Here is a 27,115-nt window from a genome sequence, read left to right as displayed (position 1 = left end):
CCTAAATAAATTGCTTCCGGATCCGTCATCCTTTCAGTCCATTTGCTTGGGTTTTGCCAAGCATAGAAGTATTTTTAGCGACACACCAGAAAATACCAGCGGTGCGCTATATTTAGACCATGGATAGCATTTGCATTTATAGCCAGCCTGTCTACAGCATTTGCAATCTCACAACAAACACAATTGTTGACAGGCATTGCATTTTGCTTGCATAACCTCTTCTTTCTTGTCTGGAGCAGGCAGGCTCATCATTTTGAAATTCCAAGCAGGAAAGACTTTTCAGCAATCAAATGTAAGCAACACATGTAGTTTCTGAAAACATTACCGCACTGTGAGACCAGGTTATCATTCCGACTGTGGAATGATCTCCCCGATGAGGCTCGCCTGGCACCAACACTGTTATCTTTCAAGCGCCAGGTCAAGACTTTTCTCTTCTCCCGGCCATTTAACAACATTACCCTATTTCTTCGATTCTAAGACACACTTTTCCCCCCATATAAACATCTCTAAAAATGGGGTGCGTCTTAGAATCGTGGGTGTGTCTTAGGGTTTTTTGTTGTTGTTGGTGGTACTGAAATTAGTGTGCGTCTCACAATCGAAGAAATACGGTAAGTTTGTTTTTTAACGGACCCCAGAACTGTTGTTTTTTTAAATGGATACTGTTGTTTTTATGTTTCTGATGATTTTTAAATTTTGTATACTTTTTAATGTTTATTGTTTTTAGCTTTTGTAAATCATCCAGAAAGCTTCAGCTATGGAGCGGTATATAAATGTAATAAATAAATAAATAAATAAATAAAAATTCCCCTGCATTTCTATCCAATGTGAAAACACTGAGAACAATGGAATTAATCATTAGGGATGTGCTCCGCTCCGATTAGGAGCGTAGAAGCAGTAGCGGATTGGCCTGCTCCGCCTTACCCAGAGGCGGAGTAGGAGCGGACCGCGGACCCCCTAGAAGCAAGGCGAAGAGAAGCGACCATTTTTCGGAGCTCCGAGTTCAGTCGGAGCGCTCCGGTCGCCATCTTGAAAACATTTCGCCATAGGATTGCATTGCGGCAAATAATCGCGCATAACTACGTTGTTTTTGAAGCTATCGTTCTGGAAATTCTTGTGCACAGAGAGTCGTGGATGGGGGTCATTTTGAGACCACTCTCACCTCTCTGCGTGCTGTGGTTCACGTGCAATATTTTTTTAAAAATCGGGTCAACCGCGGGGCTCAAACTGCGTTTCGGCTTTTCGCCCATAGGATTGCATTGAGGGAAAGAATCGGGGATAACTGGGGGGGGGTTTAAGCTATCGTTCTGAAAATTCTTGTGCACAGAGAGTCGTGGATGGGGGTCATTTTGAGACCACTCTCAACTTTCTGCGTGCTGTGGTTCACGTGCAATATTTTTTTAAAAATCGGGTCAACCGCAGGGCTCAAACGGCGTTTCGGCTTTTCGCCCATAGGATTGCATTGAGGGAAAGAATCGGGGATAACTGGGGGGGGGTTTAAGCTATCGTTCTGAAAATTCTTGTGCACAGAGAGTCGTGGATGGGGGTCATTTTGAGACCACTCTCAACTTTCTGCGTGCTGTGGTTCACGTGCAATATTTTTTTAAAAATCGGGGTTTGGGTTTTTTTTTTTTATTATTATTATTTTTTTGGAAGCGATGACAGGCACATTCAACTCCCAATCCTGATGAGAATTCATCTCCTCAGAAAGCATCCTCCTCCAATCCCAGCGTTGGAGGGGGGACTAAGGCAGACCCACCCTGAGAACTTTCTGTTTTGTGTCTCTTTGTGGGTTGGCGTTCGTGGAGGGAACACTTACTTAGCTAGTGCTCCTGCTTTGGAGATAGATTAATTTAATATAGGTTTAGTTTGGCGCGTGTGTGTGTTTGTTTGCTTCTTTCTGACTTGTAGCTTAGTTTGCCCTGTGTTTTCCCCTTACTTTGATTTAATATAAACTTTATTTTTGAATTTTGGAGTGTGTGGTTGGGTTGGTTGCCCCCCCCTTCCCTGTATTAAAGCCTGACTGTTCTGCTTTTGTGAAAGCTTTCTTTTGAAAGCATACACACACTTTTTGTCCCATTTCCCTACATTTATATTCTTAAACATATTTTATTATATTCTTTCACATAGTCCATTAGTATATATTCTCATACATATTATATTAGTATTCATATTTTGTTCTTCTTATAGTAGTGGTTGGTTCTTTTTCCCCCTCCCCTCTCTTAAATCCTGATTGTGTTTCCTTCTATCTTCTATATACCAAATATACCAAAAAAATTGGATTCTCTTTTTCTTCTCTGTGTAACTTCGACGGAGTGGGCTGCTTTTGTCAAGTTCAACAGGCAGCCACAGATTGAGCATTTTGGGGAAAGCATACGCACACCATTTCCCTATTCTTAAACATATTATTATTATATTCTTTGACATAGTCTTAGTAGTCTATTAGTATACATTCTCATACATATTAGTAGTAGTATTCATATTTTGTTCTTCTTATAGTAGTGGTTGTCCCATTTCTTGTCCCATTTCCCTACATTTATTAGTAATATTCTAAAACATATTATTATATTCTTGTAGATATTCTTAGTAGTATATTCTCATACATATTAGTAGTAGTATATTTTATTGTTCTTGTCCCATTTCCCTACATTTAAACATATTATATTCTTCTTATACATATTCTTAGTAGTACCTTATACATAGTATTAGTAGTATTAATATTTTGTTAGTCATCATGAAAAGAGAAAGCAGGCGTGCTGAAAGCAGCAAGGCTCAGTCTGCCAGCAGGGCTTCCTCTCCTCCTGTGAAACTCAAACGGGCAACTCCTTGGCTGACTGCTCCAAAACAGAAGCAGGACAAGCAGCAGGCAGAGCCACTCTCTTCTGCAACTTGTGCCCGGCGTTCTCTTTTTGAGGGTGGGAATGGGAAAAGTGCCCGTTTGCAAGAGGCACGTGGCAGCAGTGCCATTAGAGGAGGAGGAGTATCCCCAACTCCTTCATTCTCCTTTCAGCCCACGAGCCCGCTGATGGACCTAGACGAGGTCCTCAGCACAGTGGAGGGGGGGGAGGAGGAGGAGGCGGTGGGCCTCCAGGATGTGGGGGCTGAGGAGGAGCAGCAGCAGGCCGAGGCTCTCTCCCCAGTCTCATCCCACACCCCTGTTTCTGTGGCAACACCAGAGAGCTCAGGCGGGCAATTGGTGGTGTCACCACAGAAACGAAAGACAAGCATCGTGTGGGACCACTTTGAGTTGGGAGCGGATCCCCGCTTTGCTGTCTGTCGCCACTGCAAACTCAGCCTAAGCAGGGGTTCATCGACAGGGCATTATGGAACCAGCAGCATGAAGATGCATCTTCATAGGCAGCACCAGGCGATCTTGCTGGGGAAAGAGGCGGGCAAGGCGACTGGTTCCAGGGGAAAGCCGAAGGCTGCTGCTGGCACTGCCACTCTAAGCTCTCCATCTCCCATCCCCACAAGGGTTAGGCAGGCAACCCTGCAGGACATGGGGTGGGGGAAGTATTGACCCACAAGATGGCGTTTTCCAATGCCCACCCAGGGTGCTACTGTGTTGGGGCATCTGCCGGGACTGACTCCTCCCCAATACTAGATCTATGACATGTCACTCTGCCTGCCCCTCTGCTAGCCTGTCCTCCTCGGTGACCGACTCGCTGGGATGGTTTGCGTTTGCAATGCGTGACTAACTGCAATGCTGGCTTAGAAACCAGCCATCACTTCCTTGTGCCCCCAGAAATGCCCGCAGCCTGCCTGCCTGCCTGCCCGCCTCCCCCGGGGTGCTGCTGTGGTGGGGCATCTGCCAGGACTGACTCCTCGCCTACTCTGCCTGCCTCTCTGCCCGCCTGGTGCCTGGTTTGCTCCCAATCGTCCTCCTCTGTGCCCCTCAAGGCGTAACTGCTGGCTTAGAAAGAAACAACCAGCCATCTTTGCCTCACTTTGCGCCCACTTATGGGTTGGTTTGCTATGCGTTAGTGCTCAAGCCATCCTTGCGGCACTACAATGCATGCTGCCTGCCTGCTTTCCATTGATGGTGCTATATAAATAAATAATAATAATAATAATAATTCTCCCCTTCCCGCCTTGCAGCGATGGTGTATGTGTCTTGCTTTGACTCAGGGGAGAAGTCCTTCCTGCGCTCACTTAGACTTTATCAAATTCAATAATCCCTTTTTCAAATGTGCCAGAAGATTTAGGGTTATCTCGTGGCATGTTGGGATTGCCTTGGAACTGGCCCCATTGAGCTGTCTGCAATTGCAACTTTAAATCCCTGACATACTGGAGTGTTCAAATTTCAAAAGTTCCCCTAACATCAGGGGATGATGGGATTGCCTTGAAACTTGGTGTCCATGGGGACACATGGGTAAGCTGTCATGGGACCAAAGGATAGGTTTCTAACGTGCAAATTGACGTAGTTGTAGAATGGGACTTGATTTGGGGTGAGTTAAAAAGTTTAAGCCGCGCCAAAAATCAGGGGATGATGGGATTTGCTTGCAACTTGGCGTGCATGTGGACACATGGATAAGCTCTCCTGGTGCCGAGTTTGAGGTTTCTAACATGCAAATTGACGGAGCTATCCCAAGGGGTGTGAATGGGGTGCCCGATTTTCATAAATTCCCCAAAAATCAGGGGATGATGGGATTGCCTTGAAACTTGGCGTGCATGTGGACACGTGGATAAGCTATCATGGTGCTGAGTTTGAGGTTTCTAACGTGCAAATTGACGTAGTTGTAGAATGGGACAATTTGGGGTGAGTTAAGCCATGCCAAAAATCAGGGGATGATGGGATTTGCTTGCAACTTGGCGTGCATGTGGACACATGGATAAGCTCTCCTGGTGCCGAGTTTGAGGTTTCTAACATGCAAATTGACGGAGCTATCCCAAGGGGTGTGAATGGGGTGCCCGATTTTCATAAATTCCCCAAAAATCAGGGGATGATGGGATTGCCTTGAAACTTGGCGTGCATGTGGACACGTGGATAAGCTATCATGGTGCTGAGTTTGAGGTTTCTAACGTGCAAATTGACGGAGCTATCTAAAGGGGTGTGAATTAGGGTTATGGGAGGTGCGTTAGAGGGTAGAGCCGCGCCAAAAATCAGGGGATGATGGGATTTGCTTGCAACTTGGCGTGCATGTGGACACATGGATAAGCTGCCCTGGTGCCGAGTTTGAGGTTTGTAACATGCAAATTGACGGAGCTATCCCAAGGGGTGTGAATGGGGTGCCCGATTTTCAAAAATTCGCCAAAAATCAGGGGATGATGGGATTGCCTTGAAACTTGGCGTGTGTGTGTATACGCCCATGAGGTGTCATGGTGCCAAACGTGAGGTTTCTAACTTCAACGGAAAAAAAGTTGTTTACTTTTTTAGCTTTCAATGCAAGCCTATGGGGGGGCAAAAACGGAGCTCCGGATCCGATCCGGAGCTCCGAGCGGAGCGGAGCGGAAGTGGGCGGAGCGGGGGCGGGGCGGAGCGACCCGCTCCGAAAAATGGCGGATCTGCAAGTGAAGCGGAGCGGGGGGTCCGTGCACACCCCTATTAATCATCATCTTCAGAATTATGCAAGATCCTTCTTTAGATCCCCTTACCTTTGTCAGTTTCCCCCAAACGCAGGTCTGGAGCAACAGAAGAAATTTCAGCTGCCAAACCACCTGGATTTGGGGTACTTCTACAGTTGCCATTTTCTCTAGCGTTAACCTTGTTCACTCGGTCAAGGATTCCCAAGAGCCAAGACAGTGTCACCGTCGAAAGCACTGCAATCCAGTGGTTTCTAACTGTCTCACTTCGGGTCACTTTTCTGACTTCGTTCCACCATAGTTGTTGAAACATCCTTTCATAATACATGGCCTGGCCTGGAGGAGTGATTCATGATGCTTTCGGTGGAGCCTCGCCTGTCAGCCTTACCTGTCCTGTCTCCCTTGCACTGTCCCATCACCTACCTTGCATCCATGCTGCCTTTGAAAAAGGTGAGAAGTCTGTAGCTGAGCAGCTTCGGGGAAGCGTCCGCCTCCTTGCTTTCCCCAAACATCAAATTGGAAAGATTTTAGCTGTAAGCGTCTGCTTGCGCTTCTGCCACAAACGCCCTGAGCCGCAGCCTGTTCCCCTATTACTTCTCAACAGGTGGCATTTGCCTTTCTCAGCGTTTAATTGTATCATTTGACTTTTAGCCTAAGTGCCAGTGCACAAATAACAAACAAGCAGCCCTGGTACTCCCCTCCCCAAGCCAAAAAGAACAAGTTCTTTTTAGGCTCCTTGAGGTATAAGTGATGACTTAACCTTAAGAAAAAGGACTTTGTTATTTAGCCCTAACTAGTTATATTCATCAAATATACAAACCTTGACCATTTTGATATTTTGAATACATGCACCAATTTTGTTTTCAGTTGTTTATTACAAAGAAACTCAGTATGTGCTATCATTTTTCAAAAGCCTCAAACCTTCTCATTATTTTGCTATGAGTAGCATCTCGAACTGAAAGTTAAAAGCGTACCTCTGCATAACAAGTACATTAAAATTTTATTCTGATCCATAAACGGTTGATATTAATGTCCTATTGCTCTTAATGGGACTTACGCATAACCACTCTTTTGATTGGAGCCACTAATATACATGGTACAAAAAAATCAACAACTTTGTCAATAAGTTAGACCATACCTTACGATCATTTAAATACTCTGTTTTAGCTAGGGGGCATGCATTAGTTCTCCCTGTATTCATTTCTTCTACCTGAACATGAGAATTTTTTTAATATGTTGGAAAATATTCTATCCACATTCTCTGTCCACAAACAGAACTGCTACATTATTGTGCTTTGTATAACAGAGTTCCACATAATTTAAACAGACCTTTTTTTTGCCATAAATAGCATAAATAATATATACTATTGAGTACTCCTTCACAGTTTTAGGTTTTTGTTTCATCTAACACTTAATGGGAACTCCTGCTCTGTTTTGTTCAGTTTCAAATGTCTTGAATACCTGCTCATAATAAGAGCTGTGTCAAATAAACGTTTTAAATAAATGTTAATGCAATGGCCCATATCACAACAAGTTACATTCTAATTATTGAAACATACAAATGATATAGTAGACCAAGGATGGCCACATCCTATACCATTAGTAGATTCTCAAGTTATTCTATACTCCAGACAGTGATCTGAAGAGTTCAAACAACCTGAGCCTTTTGTGGTTGGCCAGATATTAATTACCAAGAGGCCAGAGTCATTACATAAAAAACCCTGGAAAAATGCAACAGAAAAGTATGCAATATCTCTCAGCTTTTGAAATTTCTTGGCCAACACTTTTCTAGACCATAGCATCCAAGTTGGTTTATTCAACAGTTTTGAGGGTTCGTTTTAAATCCTTCCATCCTCAGCTGTAGAAACAAGTGGCTGAAGCTGTATGCCAACTTGCTTGTGTGTTGTAATAATAAAATAGTTGGGTGACCCTGAAAACGATCAAACATCTCCAAATGGACGACACATTCCACAATTGATAATGATTTCCGGTGAGCCACAATTCAGAGGGCAGCATATACATCCTAGATTCCAGCATCTTACAGACAGGTCAGTAGAGTTGAATGACTTCTTCCCATTCACTGATTGGCCAGATCCCATTGGGTTGGACATTGGGTGGTGAGTTTTTCCAGTCCCACACCTTCACCGGCATCTTCCAGTCCTTACCATAGTTGGCTTCAATATAACGGAGGGCGTCACACGGTACACGTACCTTGAGTTCTACAAACTCCGTCCAACACAGTGTGAATTTGGGAAACAGGTATCTGCATGGCAAGGAGGACAGAAGGGTCAGCACGATGCAGGTAAAGATGCTTAGCAATCATGCTGATGCGGTGTCTCGTCTTAGAATGCAATGTGGAGACCTTGCATGCAGGGAGTGCTAGAAGAACCCTCTGCTTAAGAAAAGAAAAGTTTCTATATCCAGATAGCCCAAAATTTGGCAGCATGCAGAACTGGCTTCTGCAACTGATATAAATTATACCTACTAAACAACTTTCCATGCTCTGCATCAGGGGAGGGCAATGTTTTTGGGCCCATGGGCATATTTGGAAATTTGAGAAACTGTCCTGGGCAGCACCATGAACTGGCTGCCATGGGAGGCATGGCAAATAACAAGCAACATGCCCCCAAAATGGAGTACAATGCAGAGATGAGGCCTGAGAAGGGCCTCCAGTGATCTTAATAGTCAGGCAAGTTTGTGTGGGAGAGGGTGGGTCCTTCCGATGCCGGGATGCAAAGTCGCCCAAGACGTTAAAAGATCAGCAGCAGGGAAATGGACCAGCCGCCAGTGTGCTTTTGCAAGGACTGGCAAGATACGTCCCATTTGGCTAGTCCCAGTTAGCACCCTGGTGACTGGATTTTGGACTGGCTGCCGCTGCTGCTGCTTCCGAGAGATCTCCAGAAGGAAGACCCACGTAAAAAGGCATGGCAATAGTCTAACCTGGAAGTGATCAAATGTGTGATAACCACAGCCACGCCGTCTGTCCAGAAGGGGCCAAATGGCACGGGCGCTTTGTGCCACTTGGGCTCTTGTGGCAAAACTGGATCTCTGATTTCCACCACCATCAGCAGCATCTAGTCTAGAGGGAGACTACAACTCCATCAACAACACACTGCATTAACCTCACAGGGCTGTTGTGAAGATAAAGTAGGTTAACCTTCAGGTATACTACATTGTGCTCCCTGGAAGAAGGTAAATAAATGAGTCAGTCCTGTTCCAAAGTTTCTGCAGCATCAGAGAGAGACATTTCCCTTCTCTACGTCTCCCTGACATAACTCACAGCTAAAACAACAGAAATCCCCAAACGCACAGAAGCAGCAGGACGTTAACACAACTTGCTAGAAAAGAGTGTTCAGTTTTTCACCCCTCGATGAAAATAAGTCATCTAGTACAATATAAAACTCCTACAGCGAGGAGTAACAAGCGCTTTATGGATTAAAAATCACGATGCTGAAAGACGATAAAACCAATAAGCTCAGGCAAGAACCAAGCATTGGGGGGAAGCCCTCTGCTAATTCTCATTTCTACCTCTTCGAAATTTCTATTTAACTAGTGTTCAGTCTATGTAGCGTCTGTTTTAACAGATTAGATTTCAAGTCTATGGCAGGTCTTCCAAGAACACAACTGGTATTTAGGGCCGGGCCCTACCTTTAGGCAAAGTGAGTCCAATGTCTGAAGCAGCAAATAGTATGGGGCCCTGAAGGGACAGAGCTGTGCTGTGCCCTAAGCTACTCCACTCCCCTCAGGTGTAGCAGAAGAGTCTGTCCTGAATTGGGTGAGGGAAACAGCAATTGTTTTGAGCAGTACTAGATATGCCACTAGTTTTAAAGCACTTCCTTCCCTTTTGCTCTCCTTTCCTGTTGCTTCAGCAACCATAAAGACTAATAGAACCTTTGTGTTCCTTCGGGCAGGACGTTCCTTAGACAAGAGCAGAGGGGTTTCACACTTCATGCTTTCAGGGAACCCTCACACACAACTCTACTGCTGAAGAGCACGTGTGCATCTGGCATGGAACCCTAGCAGACTGCAGAGGATTCTGGGAAATATTCTACAGCACACAGTTACTGGCCCCGTTCAGAAGACACCTTAAACGATGGTAACCACAGTGACTAAGCCAGAAAGCCAGGCTGTGTTCAGAAGACACCTTAAACCACGGCTTTAACCATGGTGAATAAAGCAAAAAGCCTTATTCACCATGGTTAAAGCCATGGTTTAAGGTGTCTTCTGAACACAGCGTGGCTTAACCACCATGGTTAAAGCCATGGTTTAAGGTGTCTTCTAAACAGGGGCCATGTGGGGCACTGGCCAGGGTTGCTGGGTCTCACTGCTGCTCTACTCGGATGGTGTCCATGGCCTAGAAAATATCCAATCATCTCCTGCAGCTACACATTGCAAAGGAAGGCGGGTAAGGGTGAGCCTTCTCTTTCAGAGAAGCTTTTCCACCATTACTATTCATCTCATTGAGGAACCCCCTGAGAAAGATCCTTAGAAATCCCATCAGCGTTCTCCAATAACAGAGCTGGAAAGTCAATTGGAGAAGATGCTGTTGCTTTGCCTGCAGGGTATTACTACTATACTGACTGCAGAAGACAACTGCGCTACACTTTTTTGGGAAGGGTATCTCATGTTGCAATTTGTCACACTTGTCCTCCTCCCCTACCACCAGATGCCAGGTCTGAATCATACTTGAATTTCTTGCCCGATTTGGCCTGAGTTCCTCCGTTCCACATGTGGTCATCCTCTTCATAGAAGAAAAAAATGTCAAGTTTCACGTCATCCCCTTCTCCTTGGAAGGAAAGCTCCAAACTGTCTTCGATCTGTAAGGCAGACCAAAAGACACATGTGAGAAGATTGAGTATGCGAAGTCAAGCATAGTAAATGGGCAAGAGGGGCAGATTCCACATCTTTTGCACGGATTCCAAATGACACGTTACATTATACACTTTTTCTTGTTAGCGTGCTTAAAACTGGGCAGTTTATTTTGAAGTATAAAAGTGCAGGGTTCCCAGTCTGGAATGTGCTCCCAATCCAAGCCAGTGTGGTGTAGCAGCTAAAGTGCTGGACTGGGAGTCAGGAGATCTGGGTTCTAGTCCCCACTCGGTCATGGAAGCTCACTGGGTGACTTTGGGCCAGTCACAGACTCTCAGCCCAACCCACCTCACAGGGTTGTTGTTGTGAGGATAAAATGGAGAGGAGGAGGATTATGTATGCCGCCTTGGGTTCCTTGGAGGACAAAAGCAGGATATAAATGCAATAATAAATAAAATACATCTGGATGAAGCCCTTGCTCCCCAGTTTCCTTCTGGAAAGTAGCTGCCTTCCCTGGTACTGCAGTAAACGACACTGGTGTGTGTGTCTCTGTGTGTGTAAATAGCAGTCAGGGGAAAGTGGGTGAGTTTGGGCAGGAAACTGGTCCCAATCCAGATCAGGAGCACATTCCTGTCTGAAACCCCCCAGCTGCTTTTCCTCCAAAATAAAAGTGGCCAGTTTAAGCACATGTTTTTATCATTTGATGTAACATACAGTATATGGCCTTTGTAACGGAAAGAGAAAAGAAGGGGCACTGAGATAAGGGTTAAAACCAGTGAAAACCAAGCCACTGAGAGAAGAAAACCTGTTCCTATCTGCACAGGCTTCTGCCTCCCAGTCATACTGCCGTGCAATGGCATGCTGAGACCTCTGTCCACCTGATAAATGGCATGCCAGATCTATTTACTACATGTTTATCCTGTGTTTCATCCAAGAAGCTTGAGGTGTAAATCGTTCTCTCCTCCCACCCATTTTATCCTCACAACAACCCTGCAAGGCGGGTCAGCGGAGAGAGTGTGACTGGCTCAAGCTTCTGGGCTGAGAAGAGACTTGAAGCCAGGCCTCCCTGGTCCTCGTCCCCTGCTCTATCAAACACCAGTCCTCCTAGAGCAGGGGTGGCAGCAAGTAGATCTCCAGATGTTTCGGATTTCAACTCCCAGCGTCCCTGATCACGTGCCATGCTGGCAGGGCCTTCTGGGAGTTGGCCCCAGGACATCTGGAAACCTCTACCTTCTGGCCACCCCTGCCCTAGAGCACAATGCACCCTTCCTGTAAACACCTGTTACTGCGTTGCCATTGCAGACCCCTCGAATGGAGACTTGAGGAGGAGGGCAGGGGAGCAGGCAGGGGCAACTTCTACCAACCTTGCCAAACTTGTGCTTTAGCGGCAGTCCTGCCTTCTGAAACGCTGGAACAATATCCGGCTTATAATCTTGAATGAAAATCCCCAAGTCCACGTCTTTGCTGTAAGGAATAATATTGCACTGTCTGTACCAACCTAGGAAGAACAAAAGCAAACCAAAAAACACCCGTGAGCTGTATGGCAAATGCCCTCAAGTAAAGGTCAGGCCACTCCCAAGCTGGTGCGGTCAGTGTAAGTCCACAAACATTCCAGCCTCCAAAGTTTGTTCCTAGCTGGAGCTGGGTGCTGGCCGAAGAGGGAAACGCAGCCCCGCTGCATCTCTAGGCCGGGCATGGGGAAGAGGTAGCCCTCCTCTTGCAGACCGCTGGATTTCGGGGCTGGGTGCAGTGGAGGGAGGGTGGGAGCACCCCGTCCCTCCAGCCCTTTGGCTGCCTACCTGGCTTCTTAGCACTACCAGGCAAATGCTTAAACACAAGGCTGATTTCCCCCTCCTTTAAAAAAAAAAAGGGAGGGGGCGGCTTCTGTGATTTGAAAGCTGCAGGTCCTAATGTCCTTTTTTTAGTTATTTGACGTTTTGTTATTAACACAAACATTATTGATACTTTTCACATGCCAAACACATTTTTGGTAAGATCTACACAGAACCGTTTCTGATTAAACATGTCTAGTCTTCACCTCCTTTGCATGACACAAACGTTTGGATAATCAGAACATTTTGTAGGCAACTTTGCCCTCTGGACAGGGGTGGGGAAGCTAGTCCGATAAGGCGGGCCATAGGATGTCAGGGGGCGGGGCCACACCACGCAGCCCCTCCCCTGGACCATTTTGCCTCTCTGTGCAGAGAAGGGGCTCAGCTGACTTCTGCTGTCAGCTGACTTGGGCGCCTCCTTCACGTGCTGCTCACCATCCAGGCAGAGGCGGCATGCGAAGTTTCGCTCTTTCCCACACTGCTTGCCAGTCCGGGAACGCCATTTCTGACTTCCTCGCACCGCTCCACAAGGCTCAGCATTGCAGGAGACATTGGGGCAGGAGGAGGGGCGGAAGGCTGTGGTTTGAGAACACACACCTCTACAGACCCCTTGGCTTCGTGGCAGTGGTGGCTGGTGCCCATTGAGGCGGGTGGGGGCAGAGGACAGGGCTGAAGGCCACGTGTGGCACTTGGAAACAGTGCAGCCAATGGTCCTGTTTGTGGGAGGAGCTCTCTGCCACAAGTGGATGGGGGCCAGGCATGGGGTCACTGCCCTGTTTGCCCCAAATATACAGCCTCGTGGATTAAAGCCTAGTGGGCACTCCCTTGCATTATCACGGATTCCCTTGCATGCAGCAATAATGTGTTTATATATTTTGCACTTCTTATACACGGGGGGCGGGGGGGGGGGGGCGGGGGGCTTCGCCTCAGTCCCAAACCCTGAATTGGGCTGTGCCACGACACAGGCTCTGCACACCAGACCTCACGTCTGCCACCACTACTTATGGGGCGACACAGGCTCTGAACACCAGACCCGGCCGAGGCTACTCCCTGCTCAAGCCAAGCACCACCACTTGATACGCCTGAGGCAAGGGATAAGAACCACCTTCCTCCAAACTATGTGGAGAAAGGGGTTTAAAATGGAGAATGGATTTTAATATATATAATAATGCGCTGTGAGTTATATCTGCTTAGGTGAATGATTGTCAGAGTGGGTGCTAAATGTGTAAACTTAAGATGATAAACGCCAAACAGACACGTGGGATTTTTGTGGTAGTTTTAAAACAAACAATCAAAATTTATTTTTAAAAGTTCATAAGCTTTGTTTCAAATAACAACATTTAAAAACCTTTTTGAAACCTTCCATACAATCCGGTCACTCATTCACATTCGCGCTTTCCTTTTTCTCACACAATCACTCTTGAACTTTCTTTATTATCAGTATTGATTAATATACTTCCACTACGTGCACACCACACTCTAAAGACACCACTCACTACACTGACTCTCAAATTTCCCAGAACTTAAGTACCATAAATACAGAGAGCACTACAGACTCTCAGAGTACCTAAAAAGTCTCCCACAATCCCCTCAGCCATTCCCTTATATATCACTCCTCCCCCTCCCAAGACATTCTAATTCCACCCACTCAGGCCAGCATTCTAAAAACCACAGACTTACAAACTGCAGACATATATTTGGAATTGACTTGTGGGGTGTAACGCCACAGGCTGCCTCGGCCCAAACCAGCCAAATTGCTTCAGGCCAACTCTGCCTGATGGCCAGCTGCTGCCCCCTGCTCTCCTACAGGACATACCTGAAGCCTTTGCTCACGTCTTCCAGGAGAGCTGCTACGGCCTGCCATTATATCTACCGCTGTAAACTATGGTGGCTGATTCAGCCCAATGGCCAGCTGCTGCTCCCCTTCCCACCCGCAGGAGTTACCTGAAGACTCTGCTTGCGCCGGCAAGCCCCCCAGCCTCCAACAGTGGATCTATGGCAGGACAGAGGAGCTCTTCAGGTAAACCCTGCAGAGTCTTCAGGTAAGTCCCGCGGGTCGGGGGCAGCAGCTCACCAGGTTCAGAGAGTGAGCAGGAGGGAAAGACTATGGGAAACTGCAACAGTCCAATGAGAAACCGCCCGGGGAAATCACAACAACCGTCCCTGCTTTGGAACCGAATCTGAAGTGGGCTGGGGCAGTTTTGAGGCACCCCGAGTCGATTCGGGGCCAATTTGGAAGTTCCTAATCGGCCTCTAAGGTGAATCAGAGGGGGAGGGCTGTGTACAGCCCTATTACACACACATATGTCTCAGCTGAGACGCCACTTACTCATTTGATATTCCGTTTTCAATCTCGGCAATCCACAGCGGTGCCAAAGAGGAAGTTTCAAATGTGACCGCAAGCTCCTTACCCAGGCAAGTCCCGCTGCTCAGCCAGAATCTCACTCCTAAACTGTTTAAAGTCAGAGCAGCAACATGCAGCAGCGCCTTGGCTTTTTTCCTGAATTCCACCGCATCGAGGGACACGTCGTCAGGGTACAGCTAGAGAAAAGGAGGGGAAAGGAAAGTGTAGTGACATCGAACACGGTAAATAGCTCTTCTTCTGTTTCTAAAATACAACTCCCCCCACTCCCCCCCTCAAAAAAACACCCCTCTTGGTTTTCCATGATTATACTGAGCATTTCTTTACTTGCTGAAATTCTTTTTCCTACTGAAGGAATTTTAGTGACCTGTGAAAAGAATTATTATGGAAATGTTGTTCCTGATTCCCCAAGGCAGGGGTGCCGAATCCTTTTCAGTCCGAGGGCCCAAATTCAATTACAGAGAAGCTCTCGGGCAGGGGGCGGTTACATTCCAGTGGCTAAAGGGGTGGGGGCAAAAATACCACATGTACGGTAGCCTCAAGTGCTTGCTGCCATGAACAAAGCCTTAAGAGAGGTATTTCAATCTTTTTAGGAGGGGGAAAAGCTGGAAAACCACCAAGCCATTGGGCGTCAGGGAAAGGGGTGGGGCCACCTGGGGAACTCTGGCTGGCTGGGCGGAGCCACCAGGCAGGCTGGATTTGGCCTGCAAGCCTGAGATTCAACTTCCCTTGTCTAATGTTATAGACGTGGGGCACAGTGGCTTATTATTATTATTATTATTATTATTATTATTATTATTATTATTTACATTTGTATACCACCCCATAGCCGAGGCTCTCTGGGTGGTTTACAAAGGATAAAAACACTTAAAAACAATATACAAAAATTTAAAATCACAAAAAACATACAAAAACAGGGAATTGGGCCACGGGTTCATACGGTGCCTTCCTCCATAAAGGCATAGGAAGAGCCATGCTGGACCAGGCCAAGGGTCCAGCTAGTCCAGCATTCTGTCCGTTGCTCCATCAATTCCTCCTCCACTCAACCACAGCTCAAACCCCACTGATGCTACCCTTGATAAACACATGTGCGCCCCCTGCAGCCTGGGATGTGGTACAGCATGACATGGCCTGAAGCTTCAGGGGCAGCAGCAAGAAGTGGCACTGCCTGAGTGGGTCTTTCCATCCTGTCCCTCCCTCCCAAATGCAAACTGCTCTGAACCAGGGTCTGAAAAATGGATATTCAAGCCCGGGGTTCAAAAGATGGCATTAGAAGAAGAAAACAAGATTTTAGGATGTGTTGTTTTATACTTTGAATGGTTTTAATTTTTGTGAACCGCCCAGAGAGCTCCGGCTATTGGGCGGTATAGAAATGTAATAAATAAATAAAATAAAATAAAATGTTTTAATAATGTATACTACATTTTAAATTCAGTTTTATGAATTTTATACTTTTTGTTGCTCCCCGCCTAGATCCAAACAGAGAGGCGGGTAAGAAATATTATTATTATTATTATTATTATTATTATTATTATTATTATAAAACATTGTTTTAAAAAGCAGCACGGTCCACTTTTGAGAGCCTATGCAAACTAAATGCTGCTAACGACATATTGCACTGTATCAAACGTTGCTCAAAAGAGAGATCAATAAGTGAGGTTACAACTCAAGTCTATAATCTTTAGTCCCAACCCCCATCAAAAAGTAGTTACTTACTGTACATACTGTACAGTACTGGTCGCAACTGATAAACTGCTTATTCCCCTTACTGCCGGTCCTTAGAGCCAAATGTCAAACTTCCATAAACTTCAAGACATAGTCAAGCCCATGGAAAGAACCATTTTTCAATACAGGTGTTCTTTTCCACCTTCCAGCCATGGCTCAGAAGGTAATAAAGCACTCGTTCCTGGCTTCCCTGCACAAACGTATTCTTCAATGTTATGCTCTGTGTTTTCATTCTTGGGCACCACCATGTGTTCAAGCCAAAAACTCAAATCTTAATGCGCAATCACAGTAGGCAGGGATCACTGTGTTGTGGCTGGCTTTTAGTCTGTAAAGTTAAGCTACTAGTCAGCTGGGAGGGGGAACAGGTTAATTACCTCTGAAGCCATTTCCACTATTATTATTTCAAGGAAGACTACAGCCAATATCCAAAGCACCCTGAGGATACTTCCATGTACCCAAGGGAGCTTTTGACTTGTGTTTCCTGAACTGCAGCCTCCTATGCTCTGAGGTAAACTACTTTTGAAATGGAGGAGGGCATTCCTGAGGTATTTCACTGGATCATGGGCTACATATTTAAATTTAAGTGAATAGTTCCTCACACCCCAAGCTATTTGAATGCTGGCAGGATCTAAATTCAAACAGGTAAATATTTCAATAAGAACCACTTAAGAGACAGAAACTAGTTTGACCCTCTATGGCTCAGCTCTGTAGCAACCATATAGCAAATCTAAATCAGTCAGACAGAATGCATTAAACCAGGGTTGTACAAATTATGATCCACCAAGTCCCAAGGAACCCACAATCGGCTTGACAACACTGGGTAAAGGTTACAGTGTTGGACTGAGACTTGGGTGACCCAGGTTCAAGTCCTCACCCAGCCATGAAGCCCACTGGGTGACTTTGGGTCAGTCGCTGACTCCCAACCTAACCTACCTCACAGGGTTGTTGTGAGGATAAAATAGAGAAGAGGAGGATCGTGTATGGTGCCTTGGGCTCCTTGGAGGGAAAAGGTGGATTACAAATGGAACTAATAAATACACACGTTATTTATTTATATAATAAATACTTCTTTTGCAGTTAGAGGCAGGCAACAAAGACAGTTATCAAGACCCAGCTCCCGCTGATGGATGTGCTGCCCTTGGCTTGGTGGGTCATGGGTTGCGCAAGTCTGCAGTAAGTGTTTTTGTTTGCTTCTACAGTCTGGGAGCGCTTCAAATACTCCCATTTCAGCCTGTTAGGAACGTGGGAAGCTGCCTTCTACCAAATTAGGTCCTTGGTCCATCTAAGCCCAGTATTACTGACACTAACTGGCAGCAGCCCTCCACAGCTTTGGGCAGGAGGGTTTTTTTCCCAGCCCCACCTGGAGACACCAGGGATTGAACCTGGGACCTTCTGCATGCAAAGCATGGGCTCTAACTCTGAGCCACGGCCCCTCCGCACTGTAGTTAATTCTGGCCCCTTTCAGAAGACACCTTAAACCACGGCTTCAACCACAGTGGTTAAGCCAGAAAGCTGGGCCATGTTCAGAAGATGCCTTAAACCAAGGCTTTTTGCTTAGTCAACATGGTTAAAGCTGTGGTTTAAGGTATCTTCTGAACACAGCCTGGCTTTCTGGCTTAACCACCATGGTTAACGCTGTGGTTTAAGGTGTCTTCTGAACGGGGCCTCTGTTAACTCTGACAAGTGCTGCCATTTTAACATGGATTGCGGGGGGGCGGGGCAGAGGGAGGGAGAAAGAGAACCAACCAACCAACCAACCAACCAATGCTGCAAATAGTCCACATTTTGGAAGCAACGCTACTTGACAACCACTAACCTGGAAGAAAGACCGGGCTTCTCTGTACCTACATTCAATAAACCTGGATTGCGACTTTTCGTCTAGGAACTCGGATGGCTGTTTTGGAATCTGGACCGTAATCCCATCCATGGAAACACTCTGTAGTTCTAGCCTGCTATGAAAGGGGAAAAGGGTGACGTTATCTTGGCCAGAAAATCTAACAAAATCGGAGCAACCAAGTCTCCAATTCGCATCACGACTGTGACGGAAAAGGGAAGAAAAGCACCGACTCCGTTGCTGTCCCCTCAAGGACATAAACAGCAAATGCCGTCTGTCCACTTTCATCCAAACACTCCAGAATTGCCCAGAGAGCTTCGGCTATGGGGTGGTATACAAATGCAATAAATAAATAAATAAACCGGGTGCCCTCTGGATGTGATAACTACAACTCCCAGCATTCCTCAGCCAGCAGGTTTCGCTGGGGAATGCTGGGCATTGTAGTCCAAAACATCCAGACTGGGGAAGAACTGGTGCAAAACGCAGCTTTTTGGACTTGCCACGCAAGAAAAACTCAAGCCATCAACCTCCTGAGAAATCCTGCCGTTCCTTACTTGTCGTAGGCTCCAGCGTAGTGGCCAAACTGCAGCTTCCGGAAGGGCACAAACTTCCGGTCCACGTGTGGTTTCAGCCTCAGTGGTCCGTGCCAGAGGTAGTTGCCGCTCCTCTCGTAGAAGACCACTAGATGGATGGCGTGAGCGGCCAACTTGAAGATGTAGTGCAGGGGAATCTCCGTCCCAGAGAGGTCCTCCATCCCTTCTAGGCGCGGGTCTTTGCTTTGAATCTTCAGGCACTGGAATCCCACCCTCTCGGCGGCTCGAAACAAGCCCACCTAAAATGGACGCCGTGCGTCAGCTCCAGCCCTGCTCGTAAAACCACAGCTCTGGTTCGTGAAGCCCTTGCTCTGGGCAGGTTGTGGGGAAAGCAAGACTCCTACGGCAATTCCACCACTCCCCTCGGAGCTGTTCATGGCAACACAAAGGTTCTGTTTCCAATTTCTCCTGTGGCTTAAACCAGGGTGGCACCACCATCCTGCTGCCACCCCTGCAGTGCTGAAATGTGGTGATGTAGTGGCAAAAAAAATATTGATGGCTTGCTGCAAAAATTCAGCAACAAACTGCTAGAGAGACTTTGAATTGCCAAATTTATTTTGTTTTCAGGCAACAATTCATGGGGGCGGGTGTTGGCAGTGCAGGTGATGTGGCGGCAGGAGTGACCCCAGATTGCCCGAAGTTGCCCACTCCTGGCTTAAAATAAACCACCCAAGAATGCTCCAAGTCTTGCAGAAATTACCACACAGACATTAGTCCATCAACGCTGTACGCTTCAAGCCTGTGGCTTTAAAACTTTACCCCTCAAGGGAACCCTTTGCACATTGACTTGTCTGCTAAGGAACCCCTGCTCATTGCAAAGGATTCTGGGACATGTCCTAGGGTCCTCTGCGCAATTCACACAGGGGCCAGGCCCACTTTGGCCTCACCAGCATCATTTCCACCAGTGGAAACCTTTTTCCTATGAAGGGCTGTTGACCCTCAGGAAAAGTCATTTGGGGGCCGCAGCTGATGGCAGGCAGAGCGACAGCCCAAAGCGGGTCATGTTTGCAGCACTGTGCCACCCCCCTCCAGGCAGGCCGCGGTTCTTCTTGAAGCAAGGCCTGGAGAACCTACTATGGCTCAAAGGGACAACTTGGGGGCCCCGATAGTCACCCAGCTACGAAAGCTTGATTAGCTGGAAGGAGGTGCTTTCCTGGGCCTGGCAGAACCAGAACCCAACTCAACACCGCAATACTCAGAAAAAATGGTTTTTCTTTACTTCTCTTTTTGTATAACCTCTCTCTCCAACTTCCCTTCAGAGTAATGATGCTATTGATAAGGCTGAAGCGAAGATGTGCCATCTTCAAATGCAAACTACGGGGGCATATTCAAAGGCATCTGCCTCTGATTCAAGGACCTTCTAAGCATCATTGACCTTGCAGTCAGAACATTGTGCAACTTCCTCTTCTCTCAAAGCCTTCTGGGAAATGCACTATAGACTATGAACTTCTCAACGTTTTATCCATTCTCCAACCTGATGCCCTCCAAATCTTTTGGACATCATCTTCCATCAGATGGGGAGTTGCGATGTTCTGACTGCAAGATAGATCAGGCATTCCCATCTGCAAAACATCAGACCATCTAGTTCAACCCTTTTACAACAGTCCTTTTACAACTTCAATGGCTGCCAGTCCAGGTCCGGGCCCGATTCAAAGTGCTGGTATTGACATTTAAAGCCCTAAACAGTCTGGGGCCAGGTTATTTGAAGGAACGCCTCCTCCCATATGTACCTGCCCGGACCTTAAGATCATCTACAGGGGCCCTTCTCCATGAGCCCCTGCCAAAGGAAGTGAGGCAGGTGGCTACTAGGAGGAGGGCTTTCTCCACTGTGGCACCCCGGTTGTGGAATGAGCTCCCCAGAGAGGTCCGCCTGACGCCTACACTGTACTCCTTTCGTCGCCAGCTGAAGACCTTTTTATTTACTCAGTATTTTAACATTTAATTTTAACTTAAATTTAAATTTTACTGTTTTAACTCTGTATTTTAATCTTATATCAATTCTGCTGCGTGGTTTTATCCTGGTTGTGCTTTTTATACTGTATTTTGTATTTGTGCTTTTAACCTGTTGGTTGTTTTATTATGGTTTTAATTTTTGTGAACCGCCCAGAGAGCTTCGGCTATTGGGCGGTATAAAAATGTAATAAATAAATAAATAAATAAATAAACAAACAAACAAACCCATCCGGAGGGAACTGGTTGGAGAAGGCTGTTAAGAAGGACAGGTGAAGGAATAACAGTCACCTGCCCAAGGGTCTCTACTTCCCTTGCTCGGCTTTGTCCATTTTCTTCTGCTGCCCCTTACGCCTGGAACGCTCTTCCAGAACATCTGAGATCCACAAGTTCAATCACAGCTTTTAAAGCTCAGCTAAAAACTTTTCTTTTTCCTAAAGCTTTTAAAACTTGATGTTGTTTGGACTCTATACTGTTAGTTTTACCCTACCCTGTGCCTGTTTACCCTACCCAGTGCCTGTTTGCATTCTCTTGCCAACCTTATTGCATTACTATGATTTTATTAGATTGTAAGCCTATGCGGCAGGGTCTTGCTATTTACTGTTTTACTCTGTACAGCACCATGTACATTGATGGTGCTATATAAATAATAATAATAATAATAATAATAATAATAATAATAATAATAATAAGTGCAGAATTACTTTCTCCCTAGGCCTTGCGACCATAACCAGCCCAGGTACATGGTGGAGAACAGCTGCTCAGGCTTAAATCTGTGACAGGGTTTAGAGAGTATGGGAAACTCCCATGAGCACCAGCCAGCATGGTCAACAGTCAGGCATGCTGGACTCTGTAGTCCAAAAAATCAGGAGGCCACCAGGTTGGGGAAACGCTGCTTTCTTCTCATCAAGCTGTAAAGTTGATCATGGTTAAGTAGGCAAGCTTACCTCGAGTTTCCAGGTTTTGTCCAATAGTGCAAATGTGGTATAGTCCCGTGGGGCACAGAAGTACTTGCATTCTGAGTGACTGCCGTCAGAAGAGGTCCTGAGCTGCTCCAAGTCTGTGTCAATCAGCCCCAGGAGCAAGGGATCAATCAGATGCACAGCTATGTTGTGATTGGACACCAAACTAAGGAATTTCCTAACCACATGCTGTTTAAAAGAGACACAGAGGGGGGAAATCTATCAGGAGTGAATCGTTTGAAAAAAAGCTATATACTGAGAACGAAAACCTGATGTCAATTAGCATCAAAGATCTGCGTCCTACCGATTATGGTTAAGATAGCAACAGCTACTTTGGCTGCACCTAAGGTGCAGCCAAAGTAGCTGTTGCTATCTTAACCATAATCGGTAGGACGCAGATCTTTGATGCTGGTAAAACCAATTAACATTTCAAACCAGCACACACACACCCTATTACCACTACCCCAAGTTAAGAGCGGTCTCAACCGGCAAAAAGCCATTAATGGCTCAAGGTAGATTTTCCCTGGTGCCTAAAGGAGAGAGAAGAAGGTGCTAGGCCTACGATTCTAGGAAGAAGGGCGTTCAACCCAGAAGGGAGCTCCACTCTACCAGCTAGGACCAGCCAGAATGGGCAAAGGTCAGGCAAACAAGGGCTCCAGGCAACCTTTCCGCATCCTTGGGCTGCAACAGCTGAAAAACATCTGTAATTCTGAACAGGCAGTTGATCCAAACTGGAGTCCAACACAGTCTAAGAGCAGATGTGATTCTATTTGCATTGTGCTTCACAAAAGAGTCATAGTGGAAGAAGGAACGCCCACAAATGTGGAATCTCATTTTCTAAAGCAGGGCTGAGCAACCCACCCCCCAAAATAAAATAATGTATTTTTTTAAAAAATATGGCGTCCATAGTGGCTACCGTGCACCAAAACAGGCAAATTTAGCTTGCTTGCAAGCTCAGTTGGGTTCTTTTGGTGCTCTGAAGCCACTATGGAGCGCCAAAGGGGTTAGATTTACCTTGAAAACACTTTAAATGTAACCACTGTAGTATTCTGTAGCCCTACAGAGTGGTTTGCTGTCAGATTTTGGGAGCAAACAGGCATAAGAACATAAGGAGTGCCATGCTGGATCAGACCGAGGGTCCATCTAGTCCAGCACTCTGCCCACACAGTGGCCAACCAGCCATCGGCCAGGGATGAACAAGCAGGACATGGTGCAGCAGCACCCTCCCACCCATGTTCCCCAGCAACTGGTGCACACAGGCTTACTGCCTCGAATACTGGAGACAGCACACAGCCATCAGGTGTAGTAGCCACTGATAGCCTTTGCCTCCAGGAATTGATCCAACCCCCTTTTAAAGCCATCCAAATTGGTGGCCATCACTACATTTTGTGGTAGTGAGTTCCATAATTTAACTACACGCTGTGTGAAGACGTGCTTCCTTTTATTTGTCCTGGATCCCCCACAAATTTCAGCACTTCTTTTGGTTTGTTGGGGGGGGGCACCCCATGGACTGCAGCTAGTATGGGGGGGGGGGGTCAAAAATAGCCCCCAGACCACCCCTGTGCTAAAGTGTGCACATCTAACTAGGAAATGGAGCAAGAAATGATTCTTTTGCTTAATGCAATGATCGTCACACTGACCTCCAGAAATGCTACAATGCCCTTAGCTGAAATAAATGAAACCCGTTGAATGCAGTTTTGGCGGAGGTTTTCACAACCGGTAAAAATGAAAATGAAAACCAAAACGGAGCTGTAGCACTTACCCATCGGCTACTGTCTTGTCCCAATTTGCTGCCTTTAATCTTCGGGAAAACAGCTCCATTCTAACACAACCAAACAAGAGAGAAATCTTCACTTGGCCGCCAAAGTGCAGTTATGAAGAGTGAAGCTTCAGTGACATTTCCCACTCACATAAACCATGAAGCTCACTGGGTGACTTTGAGCCAGTCACTGACTCTCAACCTAACCTACCTCACAAGGTTGTTGTGAGGATAAAATCAGAAAGGAGGGGGACCGTGTAAGCCACCTTGGGCTCTTGGCAAAAGGAAAAAAGCAGGATAGAAATGTAATAGAAGTAGGGTGACTATATGGAAAGGAGGACAGGGCTCCTGTACCTTTAACAGTTGTAATGAAAAGGGAATTTCAGCAGGTGTAATTTGCATATATGGGGAACCTTGTGAAATTCCCTCTTCATCACAACAGTTAAAGCTGCAGGAGCTATACTAGTGACCAGATTTAACAGAGGGCAGGGCACCTGCACCTTTAACTGTTGTGTTGAAGAGGAAATTTCACCAGGTTCCCCATATATACAAATGACAACTGCTGAAATTTCCTTTTCAATACAACTGTTAAAGATACAGGAGCCCTGTCCTCCTTTTCATGTGGTCATCCTAAATAACACTCCATCCCTACCATGACTGGAAATGCTGGGAAAGAACCGGCTTTGAGGAGTCTTGTTGGCAGACACCTTTCAGACAAATACATCACTGAAGGTAGGGTGACCATATGAAAAGGAGGACAGGGCTCCTGTATCTTTAACAGTTGTGATGAAGAGGGAATTTCAGCAGGTGTCATTTGTATGCATGCAGCACCGGGTGAAATTCCCTCTTCATTACAACAGTTAAAGCTGCAGGTGCCCTGCCCTCTTTTAGATGTGGTCACTCTAGTATAGCTCCTGCAGCTTTAACTTCTGTGATGAATAGGAAATTTCACCAGGTTCTCCATATATACAAATAACACCTGCTGAAATTCCCTTTTCTATGCAACTGTTAAAGATACAGGAGCCCTGTCCTCCTTTTCATATGGTCGCCCTAATAAAAGTAAATGGTTGTAAATAAAATATCTTTTAAAATATTTGATAGAAGATACAAGGAGGCTTCACAGCATAAGTAACTGTGTAACTGTGTGAATATTTATTCAGAAGTAAGCCCCACTATGTTACTTCTGGGATTGCACAGGCCTACAAACTTAGTTCCAAAACCAACTACAGTCCTCCACAACCTCAGTGTGTCCACTTGTAAAATGTACTACACTTCTGCTGCACGAGATTGATTCCAAACAACAAAGCTACAAACCGAGCTAGAAGTATGTCGGTATTTGCATAAAAGCCCCACTTCCCTTGACTAGTCAGTGGCTAGACTGTAAATTCAAACCTTTGAAGTCTGATCTTAACCATGTTTCCCTGGCAATGAAATAAGCCTTACTGATTTTCATGGGATTTACTAACAAGCAAATATGCTTTGTATCAAAGCCTTGATCTTACCATGTATTTTAGCTAACCCATTTAAAATCCTCGTAAACACTTGGTTTAGATTAGCTGTACTCCATGATGCAAGGTGGAAAAATTTCCAGGGCTTGATTATTCTTATGATTCTTTATTAGTAACAATGAACAGATGGCAATTGCGAATACATTACTAGACAAGCTTGGCGGTATCAAAGTTGGAGATGAGTAGTTGTCAGCCTAATATGCACATTTCTTTGGGTTGCTAAAATTTATTACGGCGCAATGCTTTTGCCTATTTAGAAAGAAATATATTCTACATCTCCCAGCTGACTGGGGCATGCTAGAAGTTGTAGGACTTTTCTCCATCTAAACATGCATAGGATTGCGCCCTAAATGTGGTTTAATTTCCCCCCCCCTCAAATACTTCAGATCAAATACCTTTCATGTATTGGGACAAAAACTATTACACGGGGTACTTTTATTTATTTTACTTTGTCGTTTATGAAATACAAGTAAAATAAACATGCTAAATTGCACCACTCTCTAGGGCAATAGAAAATTTTCCAGTGCAAACTAAAAAATTCCAATTCATTTTTTTCTGGGAAACCACTAGTTATGCTGAACTTAGGTTTGTTTTTTAAGTAGTGAGTTACAACAGTTCTTACCTTTGGAGACAAATAATACTTATAATAGTACAGCTGGAAGAGGAGAAAGACTGAGCTGGTTAAAGTTAGAAGGCCCAAAACCACGTTCTTGTTAATTCTCTGCATTAGTCTTCAAGTCTTTCCTGACTGTCATTTGAAAGCTGGAGTTTGGTCCTTCTCATCTTTTCAGGTGACATATGATGCTTCTCTGCTGTGGAAAACAAAGCTGGAAAAACATATTGTTGTTTTAAAAAATTGAATTCATTTAAATGCTTGCAATGCTTTTATGAACTAGAATGATTTATTTATTCATTCATTACTGTATTCATAAAGCTGACCCATAACACACGTTTTGGGGGCAGTTCACAAAACAAATGCAACATTAAAATACAACATGAAGCATTAACAACTATTCAAACTAGAACCGATGCATTCTAGAAAACATGTATTCTAAACCAAGAGGCCCAGACTATAAATAAGACGTGTTATTTAAAAGACCCAGGTGAATGGAAGGTTTTTTTCTGCCAAGTTACAAGAAAACCATAAAGATGGAGTCAGGGACGCCTCTCTAGCATGGCTGTCCTATAACTGGCATGTTCTCTCCTTAAAGGTTACCCACCTCATTTCATTTGGCAAAGGGCGCTATTTTTTTCAAAGTTCATGAAAAGTACAGCAACCAGCATAATGTTTGTTAGAGTGTTCAAACGGGGGGACGGGGACCGGGGACCCAGTGAATTTGAATGGAATTTATTATTCTCCATTTTATTACTAAAATTCATTTCTAATGCTGAGAGCCAACAAACTGGACCAGAGTTGTGCTTGCTATTTGACAGAGATTGTGAGACCTCTTTGTTGAAGGGGCTGACAGATGTTTGATTTCTGGTGGATTGTGCCCTTCGTCTGGAAGCGTTCAGGGTGCGGGCCGGGGAGTTTGAGCCTCTCTCACACACTCCCTGCCAGAGATGCTGAGCTTTTGAAACGAGGAGAGATTCTATAGGTGATCCATAGAAATTCCCAACAGGGACGGTATACTACTTGAATGTTGACAAGGGCACAAAACAACCCTAAACCAAAGATGCTCCTCCCCGAAACCTAGCAGGGACATCGCCTGTGCAACCCTTGCAGTCAAATTCCACCCACCCCCTCCACCACCCCCGGTCTTCCCACTGGCTTTCTCCAACCCGGCACCCTGCAGATGTCTTGGGTTACAACTCCCATCGTTCCAATGATGGCTAAGGATGATGGGAGTAGTAGTCCGAAATACCCGCTGGTTGCCGAGTTGGGGAAGGCTGCCTGCACAAATCCCTTTCTTTCCTATGAAAAGAAGGCCTGACGCCATTTGCTCACACCCCGTTTCCTTCCCTCTCTCAAATGGTAGATTGTGAGATCATCGGGGCAGAGACCTCTTTGCATCCTTATTACTTTACTGATTTGCATGCTACGTATCATATTTCCATGGGGCAGCCTCCGCCCGCCCAGGGAAGAAGCGCTGCCGCATCGTCTCCCCGCACCGTGTTTAGCACCTCCCTTCCCGATGCCGGTTACCTGCTGGATGCGGAGAGAAGCACTGCCCCACCCCACCCCCCAAAAAAAGCCCAGGGAAAAGGTTTTGCAGCACCACGAACCGTAAAGCAAACCACTCTTTACGGCGCGAATGGCT

At 45.8% G+C, this 27,115-nt stretch overlaps 1 protein-coding gene across 1 annotated transcript; it reads right to left on the bottom strand.

Annotated features, from left to right (window-relative positions):
• Positions 1–6,394: 6,394 nt before the first annotated feature.
• FKTN (fukutin) lies at positions 6,395–27,065 on the bottom strand. Its single transcript, XM_063129148.1, has 10 exons — positions 27,001–27,065; positions 25,477–25,681; positions 23,350–23,409; positions 21,573–21,776; positions 18,637–18,914; positions 18,065–18,197; positions 14,573–14,702; positions 11,694–11,827; positions 10,207–10,337; positions 6,395–7,783 (listed from the first exon to the last, which is right to left on the bottom strand). Exons 2-10 carry the CDS (start codon positions 25,579–25,581, stop codon positions 7,570–7,572), a joined length of 1,389 nt encoding a protein of 462 aa, XP_062985218.1. The 5' UTR covers positions 25,582–25,681; positions 27,001–27,065; the 3' UTR covers positions 6,395–7,569.
• Positions 27,066–27,115: the final 50 nt, after the last annotated feature.

The sequence above is a fragment of the Elgaria multicarinata genome, chromosome 6 (assembly GCF_023053635.1).
Source record: "Elgaria multicarinata webbii isolate HBS135686 ecotype San Diego chromosome 6, rElgMul1.1.pri, whole genome shotgun sequence".
In the NCBI taxonomy this organism is placed as follows: Eukaryota; Metazoa; Chordata; class Lepidosauria; order Squamata; family Anguidae; genus Elgaria; species Elgaria multicarinata.
This window is presented reverse-complemented; position numbering and strand designations above follow the sequence as displayed.

Coding starts and splice junctions, on each gene's coding strand:
- FKTN (XM_063129148.1), bottom strand. CDS start 25,581: ATGCAGAGAATTAACAAGAACGTGGTTTTGGGCCTTCTAACTTTAACC. Junction 18,915..21,572: donor ACAAAACCTGGAAACTCGAG/GTAAGCTTGCCT, acceptor CGTCCATTTTAG/GTGGGCTTGTTTCGAGCCGC. Junction 18,198..18,636: donor TACGCTGGAGCCTACGACAA/GTAAGGAACGGC, acceptor CTTTCATAGCAG/GCTAGAACTACAGAGTGTTT.